Source organism: Nerophis lumbriciformis, linkage group LG01, assembly GCF_033978685.3.
Source record: "Nerophis lumbriciformis linkage group LG01, RoL_Nlum_v2.1, whole genome shotgun sequence".
Taxonomy (NCBI): domain Eukaryota; kingdom Metazoa; phylum Chordata; class Actinopteri; order Syngnathiformes; family Syngnathidae; genus Nerophis; species Nerophis lumbriciformis.
In genome coordinates this window covers 54750948-54773272 of record NC_084548.2, presented here as the reverse complement: position 1 = coordinate 54773272, position 22325 = coordinate 54750948, and the positions used below count along the sequence as shown (strand labels likewise).

Sequence of the window (22325 nt, the reverse complement as noted above, 5' to 3'; positions counted from 1 at the left end):
GACAAAGACAGAATATTAACCACATGTAAGTTTAAAAAAAACAAAAACATGATTTGTACATTTTCAGAATGTGCTTGTTCTATGTTTAATCAAAAAACAATCTGAAGTTGTCTATATTTTTAAGTTATCGTGCTGTGATTTTACCAGTCCAGCCCACTTGGGAGTAGATTTTTCTCCATATGGCCCCTGATCTAAAATGAGTCTGACACCCCTGTTCTAAAGGTTATTCAAAGCACTACATTGTATTAAGAAAAATGTATTGCTGATAATGTGATGACTGTATAGAGCGTTCAATCGTCCCCAACTGGACTGCTTGGTTTGTCTTGGAAGACGTTTTGCCGCTCATCCGAGTAGCCTTCATCAGTTCGTGCTCATGGACTTGGATTAGTCAGATCTAGTCCGAACGATTGAATGCCCTGAGATGACAACGACCTGGATGAATGAGAGCTTTCATAGGTAAGATGACTACACAACAGGGGTCCCCAAACTTTTTGACTCGGGGGGGCTGCATTGGGTTAAAAAAAAATTTGGCTGGGGGCCGGGCTATATGTGTGTATATATCTACAGTGGTACTAGTAAAATTGCAAAAAACATTTTAAACATGAAAAAATAAAATAAAATATCTGAACTCACATTTCATCGACAGCTGAGCTCGCTTCCGGGGTTGGCCGACACCGTCTCACAAGGTGTAGTTTCTCTTTAAATATCCTTCTTGAAAATGGCCTATGTGTTGTCTTGTCTAATCATAAAAGATGCAGACGAGGCGTGTAGGCTGACTTCTTAAAGTTTACTCCACAGCGTGCTCATCAAAAACATCCTGCTGCTGGCATGTCTACATTAAACAACATAAACGTGGCTACTGCGCATGCTCTTCACTACTGTGGAATGCTGGGTAATGAAGTTCTTATGTTACCTGGCTTATAACGTCACTATATATCTACTTTAGGCCATCTAGAAGGCCTTACTGACAACAACGCGTGATCTGATTGGCTATTGCAACTGTCTATCAACTGTATGTCCCCGTTCACTTACAGCGCACGGACGCCCGCATTGCTGAATCTGAAGGCCTCTGCACAACAAACAACAGCACTGGAAGGAGCATAAAATGACATGAAGACAATACGAATATCCATCCATCCATTTAGATATTTAGGGAAAGTAAATAAAAAATAACTTATCTTTAATTATGATCATGATTTCTAGTTATGTTAGGCCAGCAGAGAAGGCTTTGCTGGCCCTGACGGCACACCACTGATTCCGAGCGCGATGATGTCACGGTATCAATGGGAATATGCATTTTAACAATTTGATTTGCCTGAGCGGCTAGGAGATACCGAGAGTAACAAGCGGTAGAAAATGGATTAGAAAAGACAGATTTAGAAAAATAATAATACAATTTAAAAAATACCTAGTGTGTGAATGTGAGTGTGAATGTTGTCTCTGTGTTGGCCCTGCGATGAGGTGGCGACTTGTCCAGGGTGTACACCACCTTCTGCTCGAATGCAGCTGAGCTAGGCTCCAGCACCTCCCGTGACCCCGAAAGGGACAAGCGGTAGAAAATGGATGGATATAATAATTTTTTGTTTTTTTTTACTTAGGACTTTCCACGGGCCAGACTTTGGACGCTGGCGGGTCGTAGTTTGGGGACCACAGGTATACAGCATAATCCATGCATCCATTTTCTACCGCTTGTCCCTTTTTGGGTGCCGCGGGGGGTGCTGGAACCTATCTCATGTTTTATGAAAAACAGCGTCAATGCTGGTTGCAGTCAGTACTACACCCCATCGTGCCTCAATTGTTCCAAAGATTAAATCCGTTTTTTTCAGGGGTCGGAAACAACGGCAATCAATCACGATCACAATCAATCACAATTATGATGAATGACACTCTTAAATACTGTCAGACATGAGCAGCAGGGGATCGATTCACGAGGAAATGGGCGTGGTTACGCGATGACGTAGTGTTTTTGTGTCAAACCCGAGCAGCAAACGGCCGAGACCACAAGCTGTCAACGCCTCAATTTGTACTCCACAAACGGTAAGTATTCACTCGGAACCGTCGAATTTCGGACATTCAAAGCCAGGGTCACCACAAAGCCCGATGAAAATGCTTCAAATTGCTGTCATTGGTGTTGTATGTGCTTCGAAGGTCCTCCGCACCCCGATGCTAGTAGTAGCGTTAGCTTGTTAGCTAGCTATCTTTGGGTGGTTAGGCATTGGTTGCAAAAATAGACAAGAATGCTCGTCAGCTTTTTGCTTGACTATCTTTCGCGGTTTGTGTACATTGTGCGCCGTTTTAATATGTGTGCACTTTCTCGCCAAGCCAGCAAAAATCAAGGTTGTCAAAGAACTGCTAGTCTGGTATTGTGTCAATGCCACCGCTGTCATAATAATATATGATCATCTTTGACAGCAACGTGAGCAAATAATGTACATTCAACCAAATAAAACATTCGCCGTGTCTAAAAGGCATGAGCATTAATTCTCACAATCAAGTTGCAATTTTGTGCAAAGTGGAATTTGAATTATGCCGTTAGTTATCGTACTTTTTCTTATTGTGGTATGCCTGCCGCCCGAATGCAGCTGGGATAGGCTCCAGCACTCCCCGCCACCCTGAGAGGGACAAGCGGTAGAAAATGGGAGATGAACACGGAAATAGGATTTGTGTGTATGGTTTTGGCCTTAATTAGGGGTTCTCAATAATTTTCTGCTATGCCCCCCAATCAATTAGATGTAGGCGTGTGTATGTTTAAGCATAAATAAATGGACACAGGCACGGCTCCAGGATTTATTTCTCCCCCGTTGTAACTCCGTCCCTGAATTGACACTAGCACTGGAAGTCTCCCCCCCCCTTCCCCCGCACCTCACTGTGGCCCAGTACTTGAGGCCCTGTTTACAATCGGTCAGTGGTTCTTAACCTGGGTTTGATCGAACCCTAGAGGTTCGGTGAGTCGGGCTCAGGGGTTCGGCGGAGGTCAAAACACACCCAACTCATCGTGTAAATAAAAACTTCTCCCTTATCGGGCGTATTACGGACATGGCAACAGCAGAAGTCAGACTGATTTGCAGGCGTGTAATTTGTTGTGAGTTTATGCACTGTGTTGGTTTTGTTCTTTGAACAAGGTGATGTTCATGCACGGTTCATTTTGTGCACCAGTAAAAAAACATGGTAACACTTTAGTATGGGGAACATATTCACCATTAATTAGTTGCTTATTAACATGCAAATTAGTAACATATTGGCTCATAACTAGTCATTAAGTACTTATTAATGCTTTAAATGGCATGGCCTTATTATAACCCTAACCCTCTAACCCTGGCCCTAACCCTAACCAAATAACTTTAAATTAAGTCTCTGTTACTTAGAATATGTTCCCCATACTAAAGTGTTACCAAAAACATATCACTTTGTCTTGAATTTGAAATTATTATTATTTTTTTCACTAAAGAAGGGTTCGGTGAATGCGCATATCAAACTGGTGGGGTTCGGTACCTCCAACAAGGTTAAGAACCACTGCACTAGGTTATCCAGGGTAAATCCCACCTTACCTTATCCTTGTCCACACACACACAATGGTCGTTTAAGACCCCCTCTGGCGCAACGCGACCTAATACGCATGCTTGGAAAATGCGCACGTCATAGTCACCTCCAGTGTTGCTTTGTGTGCAAGTTCTTAAATGTAACTTATCTCAACAATATCCAGTGTTGTGGTATTTCAATTAACTAGAATCCAGTGTGCTGTGGGGCCCTTTTGTAGTGAATCACACCTGAGCAATCGTAAATTAATAAAATCTTTATTAAACACGTAAACAATGTGATAAAGAACATTTAACATTAATCAATCTAGGGAACTAGATATCTGGTCAGGACACTCCTCACTCTTTTGCCTTCACCTTCATTGTCCATTCCTTTTTTGTGACTTTATATACTCTGGACCTAGACGTCGAGTCCACGACATACATGGCGGACAATAACTGATACAGTCTGCTTTGCCAGTCGGCCAGCTAATACAAAGCACATGCTACCTTTTTAAATCACATCCACGGGAGACCGCATTTTCGTTGAGTCTCCTTCGACAAATGGACAAAGTTTTTCGGTAAGTAGAATCACTGCTGACCTCGACATTTGAAAGTTCTCTTGCCGTCTGAGAAGTGTTGTATCTGAAATAGCTGCAATCGCTTTCTCTTAAGGTATTCATTTGTGATTTCCACAAGTGTCTGTACTGTACATGTAGAAGAATGAGAAACACGGGCATGTCTGGATGACTTGCCTCCCATCTTTCCAGTGTTTAGCTTCGGTTGTTATGAAGCTGGCTGTGGCGCGTTCTTTCTGACGTCACTTCCTCTCCGAACTCAGTTTGTAAACGATCAATGAGTCCACACAAAGTTAAGAGCCGGAGATTCAAGAAATACACGGCGCACTTACCCGTGTAAATAATTATCCAAGGAGGGGAACCTTAAACGATGCTTTAGTGTGACTGAAACGGGGCTAAGGCTAAATAATTATTTGTTTAAGGGGTTTATCCGGCTTAGTGTAGACATAGCCTAAGACTGACTGCACGAAAACAGTTGCAGCAGATATCGTTGGCGGAAATATGATTTATATGATGCATGAACACATGCAGAATGTGTTTTTGGTAAATGGTGGTGTTTTATTTTAATAGAGTAGTACCTCAATTTATGAGCGTAATTGGTTGTGTGACAGAGTTGTGTAACTCTCTGAACACTTTGATCTCAAATCACCGTCACCCATTGAAATGAATTAAAATCGGTGCTTGGTTCCCCCCAAAACAGCACAATTTCAACACGTCTTTTAGATAAGGTATTGTATGAAAAAACAATACAATAATCTACAAAACCTAAAACCAGTGAAGTTGGCACGTTGTTCATCCATCCATCCATTTTCTACCGCTTGTCCTGTTCGTGGCCGCGGGGGTGCTGGAGCATATCTCAGCTGCATTCGGGCGGAAGGCGGTGTACACCCTGGACAAGTCGCCACCTCATCACAGGGCCAACACAGATAGACAGACAACATTCACACTCACATTCACACACTAGGGCCAATTTAGTGTTGCCAATCAACCTATCCCCGGTGCATGTTTTTGGGGGTGGGAGGAAGCCGGAGTACCCGGAGGGAACCCACGTTGTATAAATGGTAAATAAAAACAGAATACAATGATTTGCAAAACCTTTACAATTTATATTCAGTTGAATAGACTGCAAATACAAGATATTTAATGTTCGAACTGAGAAACTTAATTTTTTTTTTTTTTGCAAATAATCATTAATTTAGAATTTAATGGCAGCAACACGTTGCAAAAAAAGTTGGCATAGGGGCATTTTTACCACTGTGTTACATGGCCTTTCCTTTTAACAACACTCAGTAAACGTTTGTGAACTGAGGAGACCAAGTTTTGAAGCTTTTCAGGTGGAATTATTTCCCATTCTTGCTTGATGTACAGCTTAAGTTGTTCAACAGTCCGGGGTCTCTGTTGCCGTATTTTACGCTTCATAATGCGCCACACATTTTCAATGAGAGACAGGTCTGGACTACAGGCACTCTCTTACTAAGAAGCCACGCTGTTGTAACACGTACAGAATGTGGCTTGGCATTGTCTTGCTGATATATGCAGGGGTGTCCATGAAAAAGACCTTGCTTGGATGGCAACATACAGTATGTCGCTCCAAAACCTGTATGTACCCCATCCTTGTTTGTGAATGACTGAGCATTTCATGGAAGCTGCTTTTATACCCAATCATGGCACCCACCTGTTCCCAACAGCCTGTTCGCCTGTGAGATGTTCCAAATAAGTGTTTGATGAGCATTCCACAACTTTCTCAGTTTTTTTGCCACTTGTGCAAGCTTTTTTGAAACATGTTGCAGGCATCAAATTCTAAATGAGCTAATATTTGGTAAAAATAACAAAGTTTACCAGTTAAAACCCTAAATATCTTGTCTTTGCCGTGTATTCAATTGAATATTGGTTGAAAAGAAATTGCAAATCATTGTATTCTGTTTTTATTTTTGATTTACACATCGTGTCAACTTTACTGGTTTTGGGTTTTGTACAAATCCATTTATACCAACAACATTAGCTTTATGAAGTAATGTAGCAATAATTTACACAATTTTCATAGATAAATGTTGTCCGTTTAGATACTATTTTAACATTGTTGTCTGGCGTTAAACTAATTTTGCTGCAGTATGGCGCAATCTAGCAGTGATACGCTCGAATTGCTTCGCCAAGTTGACTATATGCTTGAGTCATGTTTTTGATGATTCCTTTCTTTAATTCAATGAAAATAATCAATTTTTTATAAGCACTGTCCTTCACGCTCACTTTCTTCCTTACCATGGTTGGGAAACAAAGTTGTGTAGATCTCTAGCTATAAGCTAATGCTAGTGAGTAAAAACAGATGTTTTGGTTTGATCTTACTGGGTTTAATGTGACATTTGTTACTCCAACTAACGACGGGGATGCTTGTAACACGTTTTTGTTTGCATTTTAAGGGCATAACTAGACAAGAGACAGTTCTTTTTGCAAAACACTCTTAAGTCGAGATACTGCTGTAGTTGAAATTATTGTGTTTTTCCTAACTAATGTTTCTTGCAAACTGTCACAGTGTCACCCCTGCATGGGTGCCATGGTCTTCAGTTACACATGAGCTCTACTATGTGGTACATCATGCAAAGCATTCAAAGTAAATACTCCTTGTCTGAACGGCTCATCCGCACCATCGCAGCCATCCGCTCGTTTCCGCACGACAATGTGGAGGATCTCATCCGTAAGGTAATCTTCCTGCTCCTGTCTTAAAAATTATCTTTATTCCATATTCCATATTCCATCTGTGTATATGATCCATAACTTATGTATTGCACTACTTAGGGTGCTGATGTAAACCGGATGCATGGCACACTGAAGCCCTTACACTGTGCCTGCATGGTTGCTGATGCTGACTGTGTGGAGCTGCTGTTGGAGAAGGGAGCAGAGGTGAGTTTAGATGATTGATCACTTTAATGACCTATGCATGACACCACATGTCGACCGTCATACAGTATTTCACCACTCATCTAGTGAAACCTCCAAAGTAAACCACCCTTTTATTTGTTAATTTAAATTCTCCCATAGAAAATAATAGAAATTAAATAAATCTGTCCCAAAGTCAATCTGTCACCAACATAAAACCTTCTAACTACAGGCACATTTCAAAGTTTTATTATGGTGTAGTAGATTCAATACAAATAAAATAATGTGAGTGGGGCCACTTGGATACGTTTTGTACATTGAAGATGCTAAAACCAATTCAATGTACATCATTCTATGCTAAACAATTTTAGGAAAAAAAACATTTATCTTAGCTGTGAAAATAGAGATGTAATGATATGAAAATCTTATAGTGAAGTGAAGTATATTTATATAGCGCTTTTCTCTAGTGACTCAAAGCGCTTTACATAGTGAAACCCAATATCTAAGTTACATTTAAACCAGTGTGGGTGGCACTGGGAGCAGGTGGGTGAAGTGTCTTGCCCAAGGACACAACGGCAGTGACGAGGATGGCAGAAGCGGGGATCGAACCTGGAACCCTCAAGTTGCTGGCACGGGCGCTCTACCAACCGAGCTATACCGCCCCAATATATCACGGTTATCATTATTATCGCTATATTGTTGAATGTGCTCAAAAAGTACTTGTACACACAAGAAATCTTTTGACCAAGTTATTTTTTTTTAAATAACTAAAGTATCGTATTTTTCGGATTATAAATCGCTCCAAAGTATACGTCGCACCGGCCGAAAATGCATAATAAAGAAGGAAAAAAACATATATACGTCGCACTCGAGTATAAGTCGCAATTTTTGGGGGAAATTTATTTGATAAAATCCAACACCAAGAATAGACATTTGAAAGGCAATTTAAAATAAAAAAAAGAATAGTGAACAACAGGCTGAATAAGTGTACGCTATATGACGTATAAATAACCAACTGAGAACGTGCCTGGTATGTTAACGTAACATATTATGGTAGGAGACATTCAAATAACTATAACATATAGAACATGCTATACGTTTACCAAACAATCTGTCACTCCTGATCGCTAAACCCGATGAAATCTTCTTCCTCGTTGTCGCTCCTGGTATGCGCCGCTAGCGTCCTTTCTTTCTGCTACTCGATTGCCGTTTTATGCTGCATATTTCACTACGTCCTGTTTGTAATCTGCAGTATATGATTTCCTTTTCGGTGCCATTTTTGTTCAGCCCTTGTTGTTTTTATAAGTTACCGCCAATGTAGAAATTATCCATTTTAATAGCTACGGCAGTAGCATATAGCAGTTAGCATCCCATGACCCACAATGCACTTCTGCCATGACCCTCCCCCGCCGAATTCTTATTGGTTGACGTGTGTGTGACGATTGCTGACATGTGAATTAGATAAATAATATTATTTGATATTTTACGGTAATGTGTTAATAATTTCACACATAAGTCGCTCCAGAGTATATGTCGCACCCACGGCCAAACTATGAAAAAAACTGCGATTTATAATCCGAAAAATACAGTAGAGCTGAAACGATTCCTCGAGTAATTCGATGACAAAATATATTCGAGGAATTTTTGCTACCTCGAGGCGTCGTTAAGTTTTTTTTTCTTTTCTTTCTTTTTTTTATTTTTTTATGTAATTTTGCCTTCTTCAGTAGTCAAAGCTCACGTTTCGCACGGACTGTTTAGATAGATAGTTTAGGTATTGCACAGCGTGTTTACGTCAGATCATACGCCCCCTGCACTGCACAACACCGCTCCTTTTAATACGCTTGAGTTTAGTAAACTTTTTCTCCGACATAACTCGCAATGGCAGACGCAGAAATCAGTGGACAAGAGCCAAAGCAAAACGAGGGAATTAAGAAGCGACAAAAGTTGTCTAAGGTGTGAGTACACTTCACACTAAAAACGAAGGAAAACGCAGTCGTATGCAAACATTGCTAAGTGTAGCTCGCATACCACAATAGCATGTATGTATGTATATATATATATATATATATGTATATGTATGTATATATATATATATATATATATATGTATATGTATGTATGTGTATATATATATATATATATGTGTGTATATATATGTATAAATATGTATATATATATATATGTATATATATGTGTATATGTATGTATATATATATATATATGTATGTGTATGTATATATATATATATATATATATATATGTTTTCATCTCAAACATGTTGTGATGGCAAAATGAACATTGATTACTATTTTGCATGCAAAAGATGCAATGAACTGTATTGCATTCTTAAAATGTGAAACTGTTGTCGTCATTATTAAGTGGTTTGTCATTTTATATTGTTTATGTATTGTTGGCAGGTTGAAAACAGCTCTGCGGATTTGCGTTGAGAAACCACCATTTAAACAGCACCGTATAATAATCATCAAAAACACACGAGAGACAAGAACTTTGTTTATGCGGTCACACCACACAGCACATAGGGCTGTGAGCGCACCTGTTTTTATTAGCACACACAAATTGGCACAATCACCCGCGGACGCATTTCAGCTGTGTGTGTCAGCCTTCAATAATGAAAACAGGCGTTTAGGAAATAAGACAATTAGGCCAAACGCAAGAATTGAGGGCACATCTTAACATGTATAATTAAACCTTAATTAAGCAAAAGTATTGCTCCAGCCCGGCTGCACCAAATAATAATATAAATCCATATAATAAAGTCAAAATACAAATAAGGCAACAAGAGAAGTATCCCACACTTCTCTTTTGTAAAATAAATTTGTACAGCCGATATGGGCATCTACATCAACAATATGATTTGCCTGAGAAGCTGGACAGAAAAAAAGAAAGAAAAGAAAATTAAGCAAAAATATGATTTATTCGATTACTCGATTAATCGATCGGGATATTCAATAGAATACTTGATTACTAAAATATTCGATAGCTGCAGCTCTAAACTAAAGTAAATAGACTCACAGTTTGAAAACCTACTATTTTGCATTCTTATGCTTCATTGATAGGGTTTTAGTCTTAGTCTTAGTATTTGATCTGTTTTAATGGCTAAGCTTTTATTGTTTTAAAAATTGGTTTACAGTGTAGCACTTAAGATTTTTTTAAATGAAAAGTGCATAACAAAGAAAATATATTATTATTATTTATTATTTCTGGTGGCCGTTATGGCGACCGACTCTGTTCAGGGGTCCTTGAATGCACCGTAAACACACCTTCGTCTCGTATTCCTCTGAATATAGAACAATCACTCTGCACTGAGAGAACACAGCTTGTAGGTTTAATGTGCACAATTGAACATCATAGTTGCTCAGACAGCAATGTATTTATAAAAGTTTAGATTGGGGTGTATCGTTTCTTAATGGAGAAATAACAAATAAAATATAGTATTATTACTATTTGTGGCGGGCGTTATGGCGATCGACTCAGTTCAGCGGTCCTTGAATGCACCGTAAACACAACTTCGTCTCGTATTCCTCTGAATATAGAACGATCAGAGAACACAGCTTGTAGGTTTAATGTGCACAATTGAACATTATCGTTGCTCAGACAGCAATGTATTTATAAAAGTTTAGATTGGGGTGCATCGTTTCTTAATGTACATTAATGTCTCTTGTTTTCATGTTAGCATTTAAGCTTGCGAGCTGGTGGCAGTCAGTCCATGAACTTATTGAAATACAGTTATCAATCACAGTTTTTTGAAAACGTGCAGATAAAACAGCTCTAAAAAAACGTTTTCACATTGTCATTATTGGGTATTGTGGGTAGAATTCTGAGAACAAAAATGAATCTATTCCATGATAGAATAAGACTGTAACATAACAAAATGTGGAAAAAGTGAAGTGCTGTGAATACTTTCAGGATGCACTTTTTCGATAATGTAATCATTTAATTTTGAGAACATGTCAATAAAAAATAAAAAAAACAGTGGGCCAAAAATGGCCCCTGGACCGCACTTTGGACACCACTGCTTTAGATAATTTCCCTGAACTGTCTGTTACTTCTGGGTATTCTGTTTCCACCTATAGCAGCCAAATTTGGAACCCCGCTCCACTATATTCCACCTGCCCTGACATTTAAGTGCTGCACACACATGAACCAAAATAGCAGTCATGCTATAAGACTGACACATTCTATGAGCCCCGGGACCTTTCAATTGTGTACATGTACAATATCACACAAATGTGAGTACACTCATATATTTGTTGTATCATCTGAAGGGAAAATTCTCCAAAAATATGACTGGTGTATATTCTTTACAGTAATTAGTCCATTAGGGATGCAACGATTAACCGGTTTTACTATTAACCGTGATTAAAAACATCAGTGATTTAATAACAAGGGCTCTACTACACTGTGTTTCAGTCCTCCTCACTCTCTATAAACATACATTATGCTTGTACAGTATTTTCGGCACAACCTGCACGGAACAAAAACAAAGTTACACCAGGTGAATACGCTCACACGCACCTAAAGACAATATAACATACATCCATAAATGTGGACGCATGTGAAAAAGTGCATAATATTTATCTGTACAGTAATCTATTTATTTATTTATATATATTTATTTATTTTATATATATATTTATATATTATTTATATATATTTATTTATTTATATATGCACCGTATTGCTTTTTTATCCTGCAATACCATGAGCCTATGTAACGAAATTTCGTTCTTATCTGTGCTGTAAAGTTCAAATTTGAATTACAATAAAAAGGAAATCCAAGTCTAAGTCTAAGTCTATCGAGAGACACGCTAGTATGCTGTATTAGCTTAAAAATGGCAGCAGGACAAAGCAGCAAATTTTACTGCAGTGTATTAACATTTCAGGTACTTAAAAATTATTAGGGAATCATTGAAGACAATGGCACATCTCTATGCAAAACCTGCCAAAAGAACGTTGTGGCTATAGGCTCTAATAAATCCAATATGGTGCAGCGTTTGCGGGATCGCCACCTACTTTTTCACGCCGCTGTAAAGATAACACTCGATAACAGAGTGAAATTGTGTTAGTAGCAAGTTACTTCATGAAGAATTGAGTTAAATATAAAGGATTACCTTACAATCACCAGCTTAACGTTGAGTCAATTCAGTGCAAACAAACAGCAACAGGTACTCCTCTCAATGGCTTCATTCAGTGACCATTTTAACAATAGAGATTGTTTCTTCCTGTGTGTTTTCAATAAACTACCGGCATTTTAAGTTATACCAAGTGTAAAACACTAACAGGATATTGTAGAATAACAACACCCTGAAGGGAATTTAATTATGTGCTTTCCAGGTTTTATCAACACAACATAAAATAGAATTAAAAAAATGAATAAATAGACAGATGACAGTTGATGTCAATAACACTTGAGTTTATTACCCACAGGAGTAACATTTTACCTTGGAAGATCAATAACGTTAGTCTCAATCTTACTTTAATATTACAATTATTAATCGGTAATGTAATATTATTAATATTTGTAACATTATTTTGTCCTGTTATTGTAATGTTTTTTATTTGATCACTGTTATTTTCGACAGTGATAAATAACACATCAAAATCTCTAAGGAACGTCTGTGATTTTATAAATGTTTTGTTGTGAAATTTGTTTAACGCATAGTATTTGGGCTGATTGTAAAACTGTGATTATTACTCAGACAATAATCGTACAGTCCAAATCTATAATCATTGCATCCCCACAGTCCATAGCTTGTAAATCTGGCAACACAAGTGAATACCAAGATAATAGTGTCTTGCCTACAGGCAACCTTGTGGTAGCGGCATGAGGACTGCTGACAACGGAGAGCTGCGGTTCATTGAGGGAAACGTGTGATGTTTTAAAGATGCTATACAGTGTAGTCATGTGACTAAAGTATGCCAGCAAGTTTAGGTCTGACTCTTGAGGGTCACGGCGTGTGTACTAACACTGAAATGTCCACACCAGGTAAATGCGTTGGACGGCTATAACCGCACGGCACTCCACTACGCAGCAGAAAAAGATGAGAGCTGTGTGGAGCTGCTGTTAGAGTACGGTGCTCAACCTGACGCACTGGACGGCAACAAGGACACTCCACTTCACTGGGCCGCCTTCAAAGATAACCCGGAGTGTGTAAGAGCGCTGCTTGACAGCGGGGCTTACCCCAATGCCAGAGACTACAACAACGACACGCCATTGAGCTGGGCCGCCATGAAAGGCAACCTGGAAAGTGTCAAAGTGCTATTAGACTACGGAGCCCAGGTACACGTGACCAACCTTAAGGGTCAGACGCCCATTTCTCGACTGGTGGCTCTCTTGGCCCGGGGCCTGGGCACTGAACAAGAAGAGGAGTGCCTGGAACTGCTGTGCAGGGCGGCAGGCCGCTTCGAGATCCGACGAGCCGACGGTACGCTTCCGAGGGAGCTGAGTAAGGATCCCCAGCTGCTTGCGAGGCTCACCAACATGGTAGCTCAGGCGCCCACGCTTCGCTCTCTGGCGCGCTGTGCTGTGCGACAGAGTCTGGGGGTGCAGTTCCTCCCCACTGCTGTGAAGGAGCTTCCTTTACCAGAGACCATCAAGGAATATCTTCTTCTGAGAGACTGAGCCCTGGCTAATTCATATTTTTACATTTACACTTCTAATACTACTCCTTCATCGCATCATGGTATTGGATGACACTTTGTCCAGAATATCTTTCAATTCAAAATGGCCCAAATTTGGAATGGTGCGTTTGCTCAGGTAGAATCACATGAGCACTCACGCACCAGGACACTTACATGATATTATTGCTTTTAAACTCTGTGCACCTATCAAACGCTAAACACTTGAAACACCTGTCATAGTCGCTCTCAAAGCACTCAACAAACTCATGCATAAAGAGCATGTATATTTGTTGCCGTGCGCAAGTCTTGATTGTGCCAAATTGAAATACGCTTTTAACTGAAAGACAAGTGCTTGTGGATGTCCGAGAGAAAGAATCCAGGGATCAACTGTCTTTTACACTATGAGGTCAAATAAAACCATGAAATAGGGAACAGATTGTTATTTTCTAGTATCAAATGTTGTGTTTGATGTCTGATGACATGATAACTTGCCTGCTGTTACCCTGGACATTACTTTAAGCAAGGGTGCTGTTGTCATAGACGAATGATTGGGTTTATTCCCCATCAGTCACTCTATTCATTACTTCCAAATTAATTCATCTAAACACAAACATTGATTAAGTAACATTTTCTCTCTCTAAGCTTTGTACTATGTATCTAAGTGTGTTTGTGTTAAACATTGTGTTGTTGTGCTGCAGATGTACAAACTAATCAATCCTGTTTATGTTTTCAATATAGTTTTTTTGTTGTCGCTTTAATGAAAGTAAAGGCCTTGGTAATCTATGCTTTTCTCCACTCCATTCTCCCCCAGGAAGCTACAAATTATAAATAATGAGGTGCGTATGTTGAAAGCCCATTTAGATTGGTCTTCACTGGAAAAAAAAATACTGTATACACTTGCCTTTTACATTTTGGGGTATTTATATTGGGGAATTAAATAACCTTTTGCTTCTGGACAGGTGCTAACAGTTTTCCTTAAGTCCTATAATAACTTGTATGGTGTGATTAAGTGTAAATGGACAGTAACGGACACATCAATTGGGATATCCATCTTTTCCCCAGCTATCAACTTTTCACTTGCAGGACTTGTTTTTACCAGAACTAGTGTTGCCAAAACAACTTTGTGCATTGTGTGTACTTCATGTATGTGTTCCTGAACAGTCTCACCTGCCAGTCACTGAAATGCTTGGTGTCGGTGAATGCGCGGTGTTCTCCTTGCAAGCTCCATGCAAGCTAAAGCTTTTTCCTTCAGCAAATGCTCAAGTGCTTGCTCATTTACAGAGTGTTCCTTTTGAAATAAACACACGCCCTGTAAGGGTGGATGTGCTGCCAAATACTGTACTCGCCAATTCTTGGGCATAAGGAAGTAAACATGTCAGTTGATCGTTTCTGCACCACTTTCAAAGGCTGGAACTAATGCATTATTGTTATGAATTTGGATTATTGTTATACTACATGTTTTCTTTGCGAATGAAACAATACCTGCAAGATTATGTTGTTGTGTGTTACTTTGACACTTATTATAGTAATTAGTGTTTTTGAGCTTATTTTAAGTATGCATTATATATATAAATGCCACATCTCTGTAAGATGCGATGAGGTGGCGACTTGTCCAGGGTGTACACCGCCTTCCGCCCAAATGCAGCTGAGATAGGCTCCAGCACCCCCCCCCCCCCCCCCCCCCCCCCTGTGACCTCGAAAGGGGCAAGCGGTAGAAGATGGATGGATCTCTGTAAGATATGAAATACCAAAGCCATTCCTGTTTTTTGTGTGATCTGGATCATGTGTTGCATAATACAAACACATATCTAATATGCCAACTTGTTGACACATTTTGTACATAAAGTTGATGCAACATTACTCATGGATGTTAACTGCGGTTGCAGCATCTCTTTAAAGTCGATGAAATAATGTAAGCAATATGAAAATAGGCTATTTTGGTCGACATTATCTTAATTATTGATTGGCCTTTATTATAGCTGAAAATATAGGTTGACTTAACATTTACCTATATCCAACACGATGACATACCAATATGTATTAATAATATAATGTACTGTCGACAGTATGATATAAGCTCTAAAAGAGTTGTGATCTCATAGACAGTCTGCATGAAGGTTTGTACATGAGGTATTTTTTTATGAGTAATGAATTACTTAATCAATCAAGCATCCTTTAATCTCTTTAGAGCCTTTCAGCTTTTATCCTCCAAAAGCCTTTGCAGTCTTAATTGAACATTATCTTTTCTAAAGGGCGGTAAATAAAAGGCAGCGTTTTACTCACCGTGCAATCCAGTTGACCTAATCTTTGCCTTCTCTTTTTGCCTTTCTTTGCATCTGTTTTGTGAATATTATTAGTGCATTTCAGCCTGTGCGGATGAGATCAAAAGAGGAAAGTTCCTGCAAACGTCACAGTCAGCAGCAGCAGCGTCACAGAGACAAAGGTGTTTTTTTTTTTTTTTATTGGACTGAAAAGACAACACAACTTTGAAGGGTACAACAAACCATCCATGCCTAACAATCCGCTACACTTACCTGGTATAATTCACTTATCAGGCGCACTGGCACGGGTAAGTCCACGTCTTTTCAGTCTTTTTTTTTTTTTTTTTTAATTCCAAATCCCGCTCGAACCTATGACACCCGCCCATGCGTGGCCCATGTGACCGTGTTATGACATTGGCTGTAGGGTTTAGCTGATTCATACTGATGCAAATTGACAGGGGGTGGATGGGGCGGGGAAGGTCACTACTCAAGTGATCCATTGGGGGTCTCTATGGTCTTGTTTAGCTTTTTTTGTGCAGACGTGACAGAAGGATTTTGTCAGAAAAAAAAAAGAAAAAGCATCACTTTTTGTCCCAAGCCAAAAGTGCACTTAATACTTTTATGGAAATTAAACATTCTACTAGGCCTTCTCTGCTGGCCTAACATAATCAGAAATCATCATGAATTGATTAACGTGGACCCCGATAAACAAGTTGAAAAACTTTTTCGGGTGTTACCATTTAGTGGTCAATTGTACGGAATATGTACTGTACTGTGCAATCTACTAATAAAAGTCTCAATCAATCAATCAAATCATAATTAAAGATTCAAGTATTTTTTATTTACTTTCCCTAAATATCTATAATTATTCATATTCTCTTCATGTCATATTATGAACGTTCCAGCGCTGTTGTTTTTAGTTTTAGTTTGTAGCCAATCAGAATTGTTGCCATGCTGTACCAAATCCGCCAGACGCCTTCAGAATCAACATACAGTTGATAGACAGCCAATCAGATCACGAGTTGCTGTTAGTAAGGCCTTCCAGATGGCCTCACGTTCACCCGGACATTTACACGTCCTGTGATTTGATACTCAACAGGACCGTGCGGATTAATTTGAGAAAACATACAGTTGATAGACAGTTGCGATAGCCAATCAGATCACAAGTTGTTGACTGCAGCTGTTCTGTTACAACTAAAAGTTGTAAACTCTTGTTGTTAAAGTGTGTCATGCTTGTCATTTAATTAACATTGTTACATGTGTATTTGTCGCCATCATGTGGTCAGGGCAGTTAATATATCTTTGAGAAGTGTGTATTTTGAACCAAACTTTATTGACCGGAAGTTTCAGAAGCCAAGCAGATAAATTTACGGTATATATTTTAATTGCTGATGCGTTATCATTTATTTTTTAAATGCGCCAGAAAATAACCCGCTTTGTATACTGTTGATGTTCCAGTATAGTATTTATCCAGCAATGATCATGTGGTGACATCAATGGTATTTTGAGAGGTAACCATTGAAGTCGGAGATCACTGAAGGCCTAGGTGGGAAACGCATGGTCCGCCACTGCATTCTAGTATGTATCTATGTAGACTTAGACTTCCTATTTAGTGTCATTCAAATTTGAACTTTACAGCACAGATAAGAACGAAATTTCGTTACATAAGCTCATGGTAGTGCAGGAAAAAAAAGCAATAAGGTGCATATATAAATAAATAAATATATATAAATAATATATACATATATATATATAAAATAAATAAATATATATAAATAAATAAGTAGATTACTGTACAGATACATATATAGCACTTTTTCACATGCGTCCACGTTTATGGATGTATGTTATATTGTATTTTTTTATTCCAGCGAGTTAATCCATTTTGGGGGGAGTTGAGGTGATAATTTAATTATGATGCGTTCAAGAGTCTTACGGCCTGAGGGAAGAAGCTGTTACAGAACCTGGAGGTTCTGATTCGGAGGCTGCGGAACCTATATACGTATACCTATTAAAGTGTGGATGGGGTTATTTAACCTGTATATGTTATATTTGTATTAATGTACAATGGTTCTGTTATAAAGTATGCGTTACTTTACAATTTACAAATATATTCCTAAAACTAATGCACATTTACAACACTGATGCGTGCGTCAGTCAAAACTCACCGCGAGAATGACACGAGATCTCGCGATAACTCGACGTCGAGGGGAGTGTCAAATTCCAGGAGAGGGGAGAGGGAGAGAGAGAGAGAGAGAGCCAAAAAGAGGGGCGCAAGAGTGAGTTTGTAAACACTTTATTAACATTTAATTTCAACCTGACCTTGCCCTTGAAGCTATACTACGCTAAAGTCTGTGGTTTTCGTGTTGTGTTGGTGTTTAAAAGTGCACCTCGGCTGGAGTATTCCAACTGTTGTGCCTGCGAGTCGCTTTGAACCAAGTGTCAGTGTGCTAGCAAACTATCGTCTTTGCCACAACTTTGCTCACTTTGACGCCGCGTTAAGTATCTAAAACACTCCACATTTCCTCGGGTACGCGTGATTCAGCGTTTGTTTAACGCTGTCTTGGTGTCAGAAAGTGTCAATAACGGTGTTATGAGCCACGCCGAGTGTGCTTTTGGCCTGTTGTTAGCCACAGCAGTTAGCCATTATTTTTTTTTTTCGTGGATACAAAAAGTTGATTTCGGGGTTTTTAGCCAATCAGCTTCTGCTAGGAGAGCCAAGTGACAGCTTCGGAAGCTTTGATTGCTTTAGAAGCGCTTGATTGACGTGCTGATACGCCAATGGAGGGAGCGACCTCCGGCCCCTGTTACGGTAAGAGGCGGGGCTAAGAGTGCTTAAAATTGATGGGAGGCTAAAAAAAGACAAAACTCAACTAGCAACTTATTAACAGAATTCCATCTTTTATTGCTCATTTTTTTAGTGTCTGCAAGTTTAAATTTAGAATATATAGCTTGAACACAGATATGTTTGATATTGATACTTCAGATGCTGAACACGCCAATATGTAACCATATGCATGTCAACACTTTCATTAAGAATGTAGGTCATATTTTTGGCACAGTTTGACTAACTTAAAAATCATTATTGAAAGCTGTAACTTGATCAATTACATCAATCAATCAATCAATCAATGTTTATTTATATAGCCCTAAATCACAAGTGTCTCAAAGGGCTGCACAAGCCACAACGACATCCTCGGTACAGAGCCCACATAAGGGCAAGGAAAAACTCACCCCAGGACATCATAATTGTTGCATGCTGAGACATCACCATATTGTCTCGTATTGTTAGCGGACAGACACTTTACATTTTTATTTTTTTTTACAGATATTTAATCAATTGGTATTCTTATTCATGCATACCACAATTTAACACCTACTCAGTGGCCTAGTGGTTAGAGCAGGGGTCGGCAGCCCAAAATGTTGAAAGAGCCATATTGGACCAAAAATACAAAAACAAATCTGTCTGGAGCCGCAAAAAATTAAAAGCCATATTACATACAGACAGTGTGTCATGAGATATAAATTGAATTAAGATGACTTAAAGGAAACTAAATGAGCTCAAATATACCTACAAATGAGGCATAATGATGCAATATGTACATATAGCGAGCCTAAATAGCATGTTAGCATCAATTAGCTTGCAGTCATGCAGTGACCAAATATGCCTGATTAGCACTCCACACAAGTCAATAACATCAACAAAACTCACCTTTGTGGATTCATGCACAACATTAAAAGCTTGGTGGACAAAATGAGACAGAAAAAGAAGTGGCATAAAACACGTTCTAGAAAGTCGGAGAAGGTTATACATGTAAACAAACTACGGTGAGTTCAAGGACCACCAAAATTAGTAGGACAAAATGGCGCTCGCCAAATACTCGAATCAGTGAAGCATGTTTAATATAAACAGTGTGCTTTATAACAATTAGGGAGGTTTGTGTCATGTTTGTCCTCTTACAGAAACCATATTAAAACAAAAAATATATATTTTTCCACTCATCTTTTTCCATTTTTCATACATTTTTGAAAAAGCTCCATAGAGCCACTAGGGCGGCGCTAAAGAAGAGCCGTGGGTTGCCGACCCCTGGGTTAGAGTGTCCGCCCTGAGATCAGTAGGTTGTGAGTTCAAACCTCGGCCGAGTCATACCAAAGGCTATAAAAATGGGACCCATTACCTTCCTGCTTGGCACTCAGCATCAAGGGTTGGAATTGGGGGTTAAATCACCCAAAATGATTCCCGGGCGCGGCCACTGCTGCTGCCCACTGCTCCCTTCACCTCCCAGGGGGTGAAAAAGGGGATGGGTCAAATGCAGAGGACAAATTTCACCACACCTAGTGTGTGTGTCAATCAATCAATCAATGTTTATTTATATAGCCCTAAATCACAAGTGTCTCAAAGGGCTGCACAAGCCACAACGACATCCGCGGTACAGAGCCCACATAAGGGCAAGGAAAAACTCACAACCCCAATGGGACGTCGATGTGAATGACTATGAGAAACTTTGGAGAGGACCGCATATGTGGTTGAATTTATGAATCGGTCCGCCCTCTTGGTGTGTCATGCACTACTTCTGGCTGTGACAATGCTGACACTTCAACAGTTACCAGCTGTTACATTATTCTCTGGCTGGACTCTTATTAATCTACTTGTTAATTTCCTGGTTATATCTGCTTACTTTCCGCTGTCTTAAACTTTTACTATGCACTTATTACTTCAGTTGTTTGAAGCTAGCTATCTTAGCTAGCATGCCTGCTCCTGCTTGCTCTCATTTGGTTTTGTTTAGTTAACCCTGTTCTAATACTTGGTATCTTTATCAAGAAATAGTTTATTTCCTGTAATGGCGACCCCGAGAGGGAAATGGATTGATTGATTGATTGATTGAAACTTTTATTAGTAGATTGCACAGTTCAGTACATATTCTGTACAATTGACCACTAAATGGTAACAACCGAATACGTTTTTCAACTTGTTTAAGTCGGGGTCTACGTAATCAATTCATAGTAAGAGGGATGAATGGAGGAGATGATTATTAACAGTGTGGAGGTACACAGCTAGTTAGCTTGTAAACAGAGGGACTTCAGATACAGTATCGGCCAGAAGGAATCTGTGAAAATCAGCCGATGCTGATCGGTGGCCGATCGATCGACACATTCCTAATTTGAATTATTTCCTACTACTGGTCGTGATTTAAAAATTTTTTGGTTTTTGCTCTTAAGTCGTCCTGTGTCTAGGGACTTATTTCCTGAGTTTGTAAACGATAACAAAAACAACAAAATATTTTTTGAAAACAAATAATACCAATCTAATCACTGTGGTATTGACATGATACTATACTTCTTGGTATCATTACTGACAATTTCTGTATCGATCCGCTCACTTTGTTTACTGACTTAGAAGTGGCTTTGCACTGTGGAAGGACGGTAGGCGCGAACAAGAATGCTTCATTGCGTTGTTTGTTTGCTTATCACTGTCGACGGCGTGGCGCAGTGGAAGAATGGCCGTGCGCGACCCGAGGGTCCCTGGTTCAATCCCCACCTAGTACCAACCTCGTCATGTCCGTTGTGTCCTGAGCAAGACACTTCACCCTTGCTCCTGATGGGTGCTGGTTAGCGCCTTGCATGGCAGCTCCCTCCATCAGTGTGTGAATGTATGGGTAAATGTGGAAGTAGTGTCAAAGCGCTTTGAGTACCTTGAAGGTAGAAAAGCGCTATACAAGTACAACCCATTTATTTATTTATCATTTAACTAGAATGTGTCATCAAGAGGCATTATCGGGGACGGCGTGGCATGGTTGGGAGAGTGGCCGTGCCAGTAATCTGAGGGTTTCTGGTTCGATCCCCAGCTTCACGTCTGCTGTGTCCTTGAGCAAGACACTTCACCTTTGCTCCTGATGGGTCGTGGTTAGGGCCTTGCAGCTCCTACCATGTGTGTGTGAATGGGTGAATGTGGAAATAATGTCAAAGCGCTTTGAGTACCTTGAAGGTAGAAAAGCGCTATACAAGTATAACCCAACCCAACCCATTATCACGATATAATACTATTAAAAGCTCAATCGTCGGCCAAATTTATATCAAATATATGGTATATCGTCAATATCGTACGACCCGACCCTCCTGACAAGCGAACAAAGTCGTCCTCAACGCAATGTAGTCTGGCAAGCAGTACAGGTAAAAGCCAGTAAATTAGAATATTTTGAAAAACTTGATTTATTTCAGTAATTGCATTCAAAAGGTGTAACTTGTACATTATATTTATTCATTGCACACAGACTGATGCATTCAAATGTTTATTTCATTTAATTTTGATGATTTGAAGTGGCAACAAATGAAAATCCAAAATTCCGTGTGTCACAAAATTAGAATATTACTTAAGGCTAATACAAAAAAGGGATTTTTAGAAATGTTGGCCAACTGAAAAGTATGAAAACGAAAAATATGAGCATGTACAATACT

The 22325-nt window shown here is 39.3% G+C and overlaps 2 protein-coding genes across 3 annotated transcripts in view; both read left to right on the top strand.

Moving 5' to 3' along the window:
- Window positions 1–1929: 1929 nt before the first annotated feature.
- Window positions 1930–15096, top strand: asb8 (ankyrin repeat and SOCS box containing 8). The gene is made up of 4 exons (XM_061987048.2): window positions 1930–2037; window positions 6624–6790; window positions 6887–6991; window positions 12974–15096. Exons 2-4 carry the CDS (start codon window positions 6662–6664, stop codon window positions 13607–13609), a joined length of 870 nt encoding a protein of 289 aa, XP_061843032.1. The 5' UTR covers window positions 1930–2037; window positions 6624–6661; the 3' UTR covers window positions 13610–15096.
- A 780-nt stretch (window positions 15097–15876) lies between these two features.
- Window positions 15877–22325, top strand: part of atf7a (activating transcription factor 7a) — a 50796-nt gene continuing 44347 nt past the window's right edge. The window contains exon 1 of one of the 2 annotated variants that reach the window (XM_061987025.2): window positions 15877–16177. In XM_061987025.2, the coding sequence (XP_061843009.1) occupies window positions 16118–16177 (60 nt within the window). In that variant the 5' untranslated portion in view covers window positions 15877–16117. The remainder of the gene's footprint in view (window positions 16178–22325) is intronic. The other variant, XM_061987017.2, reaches the window with a different exon arrangement.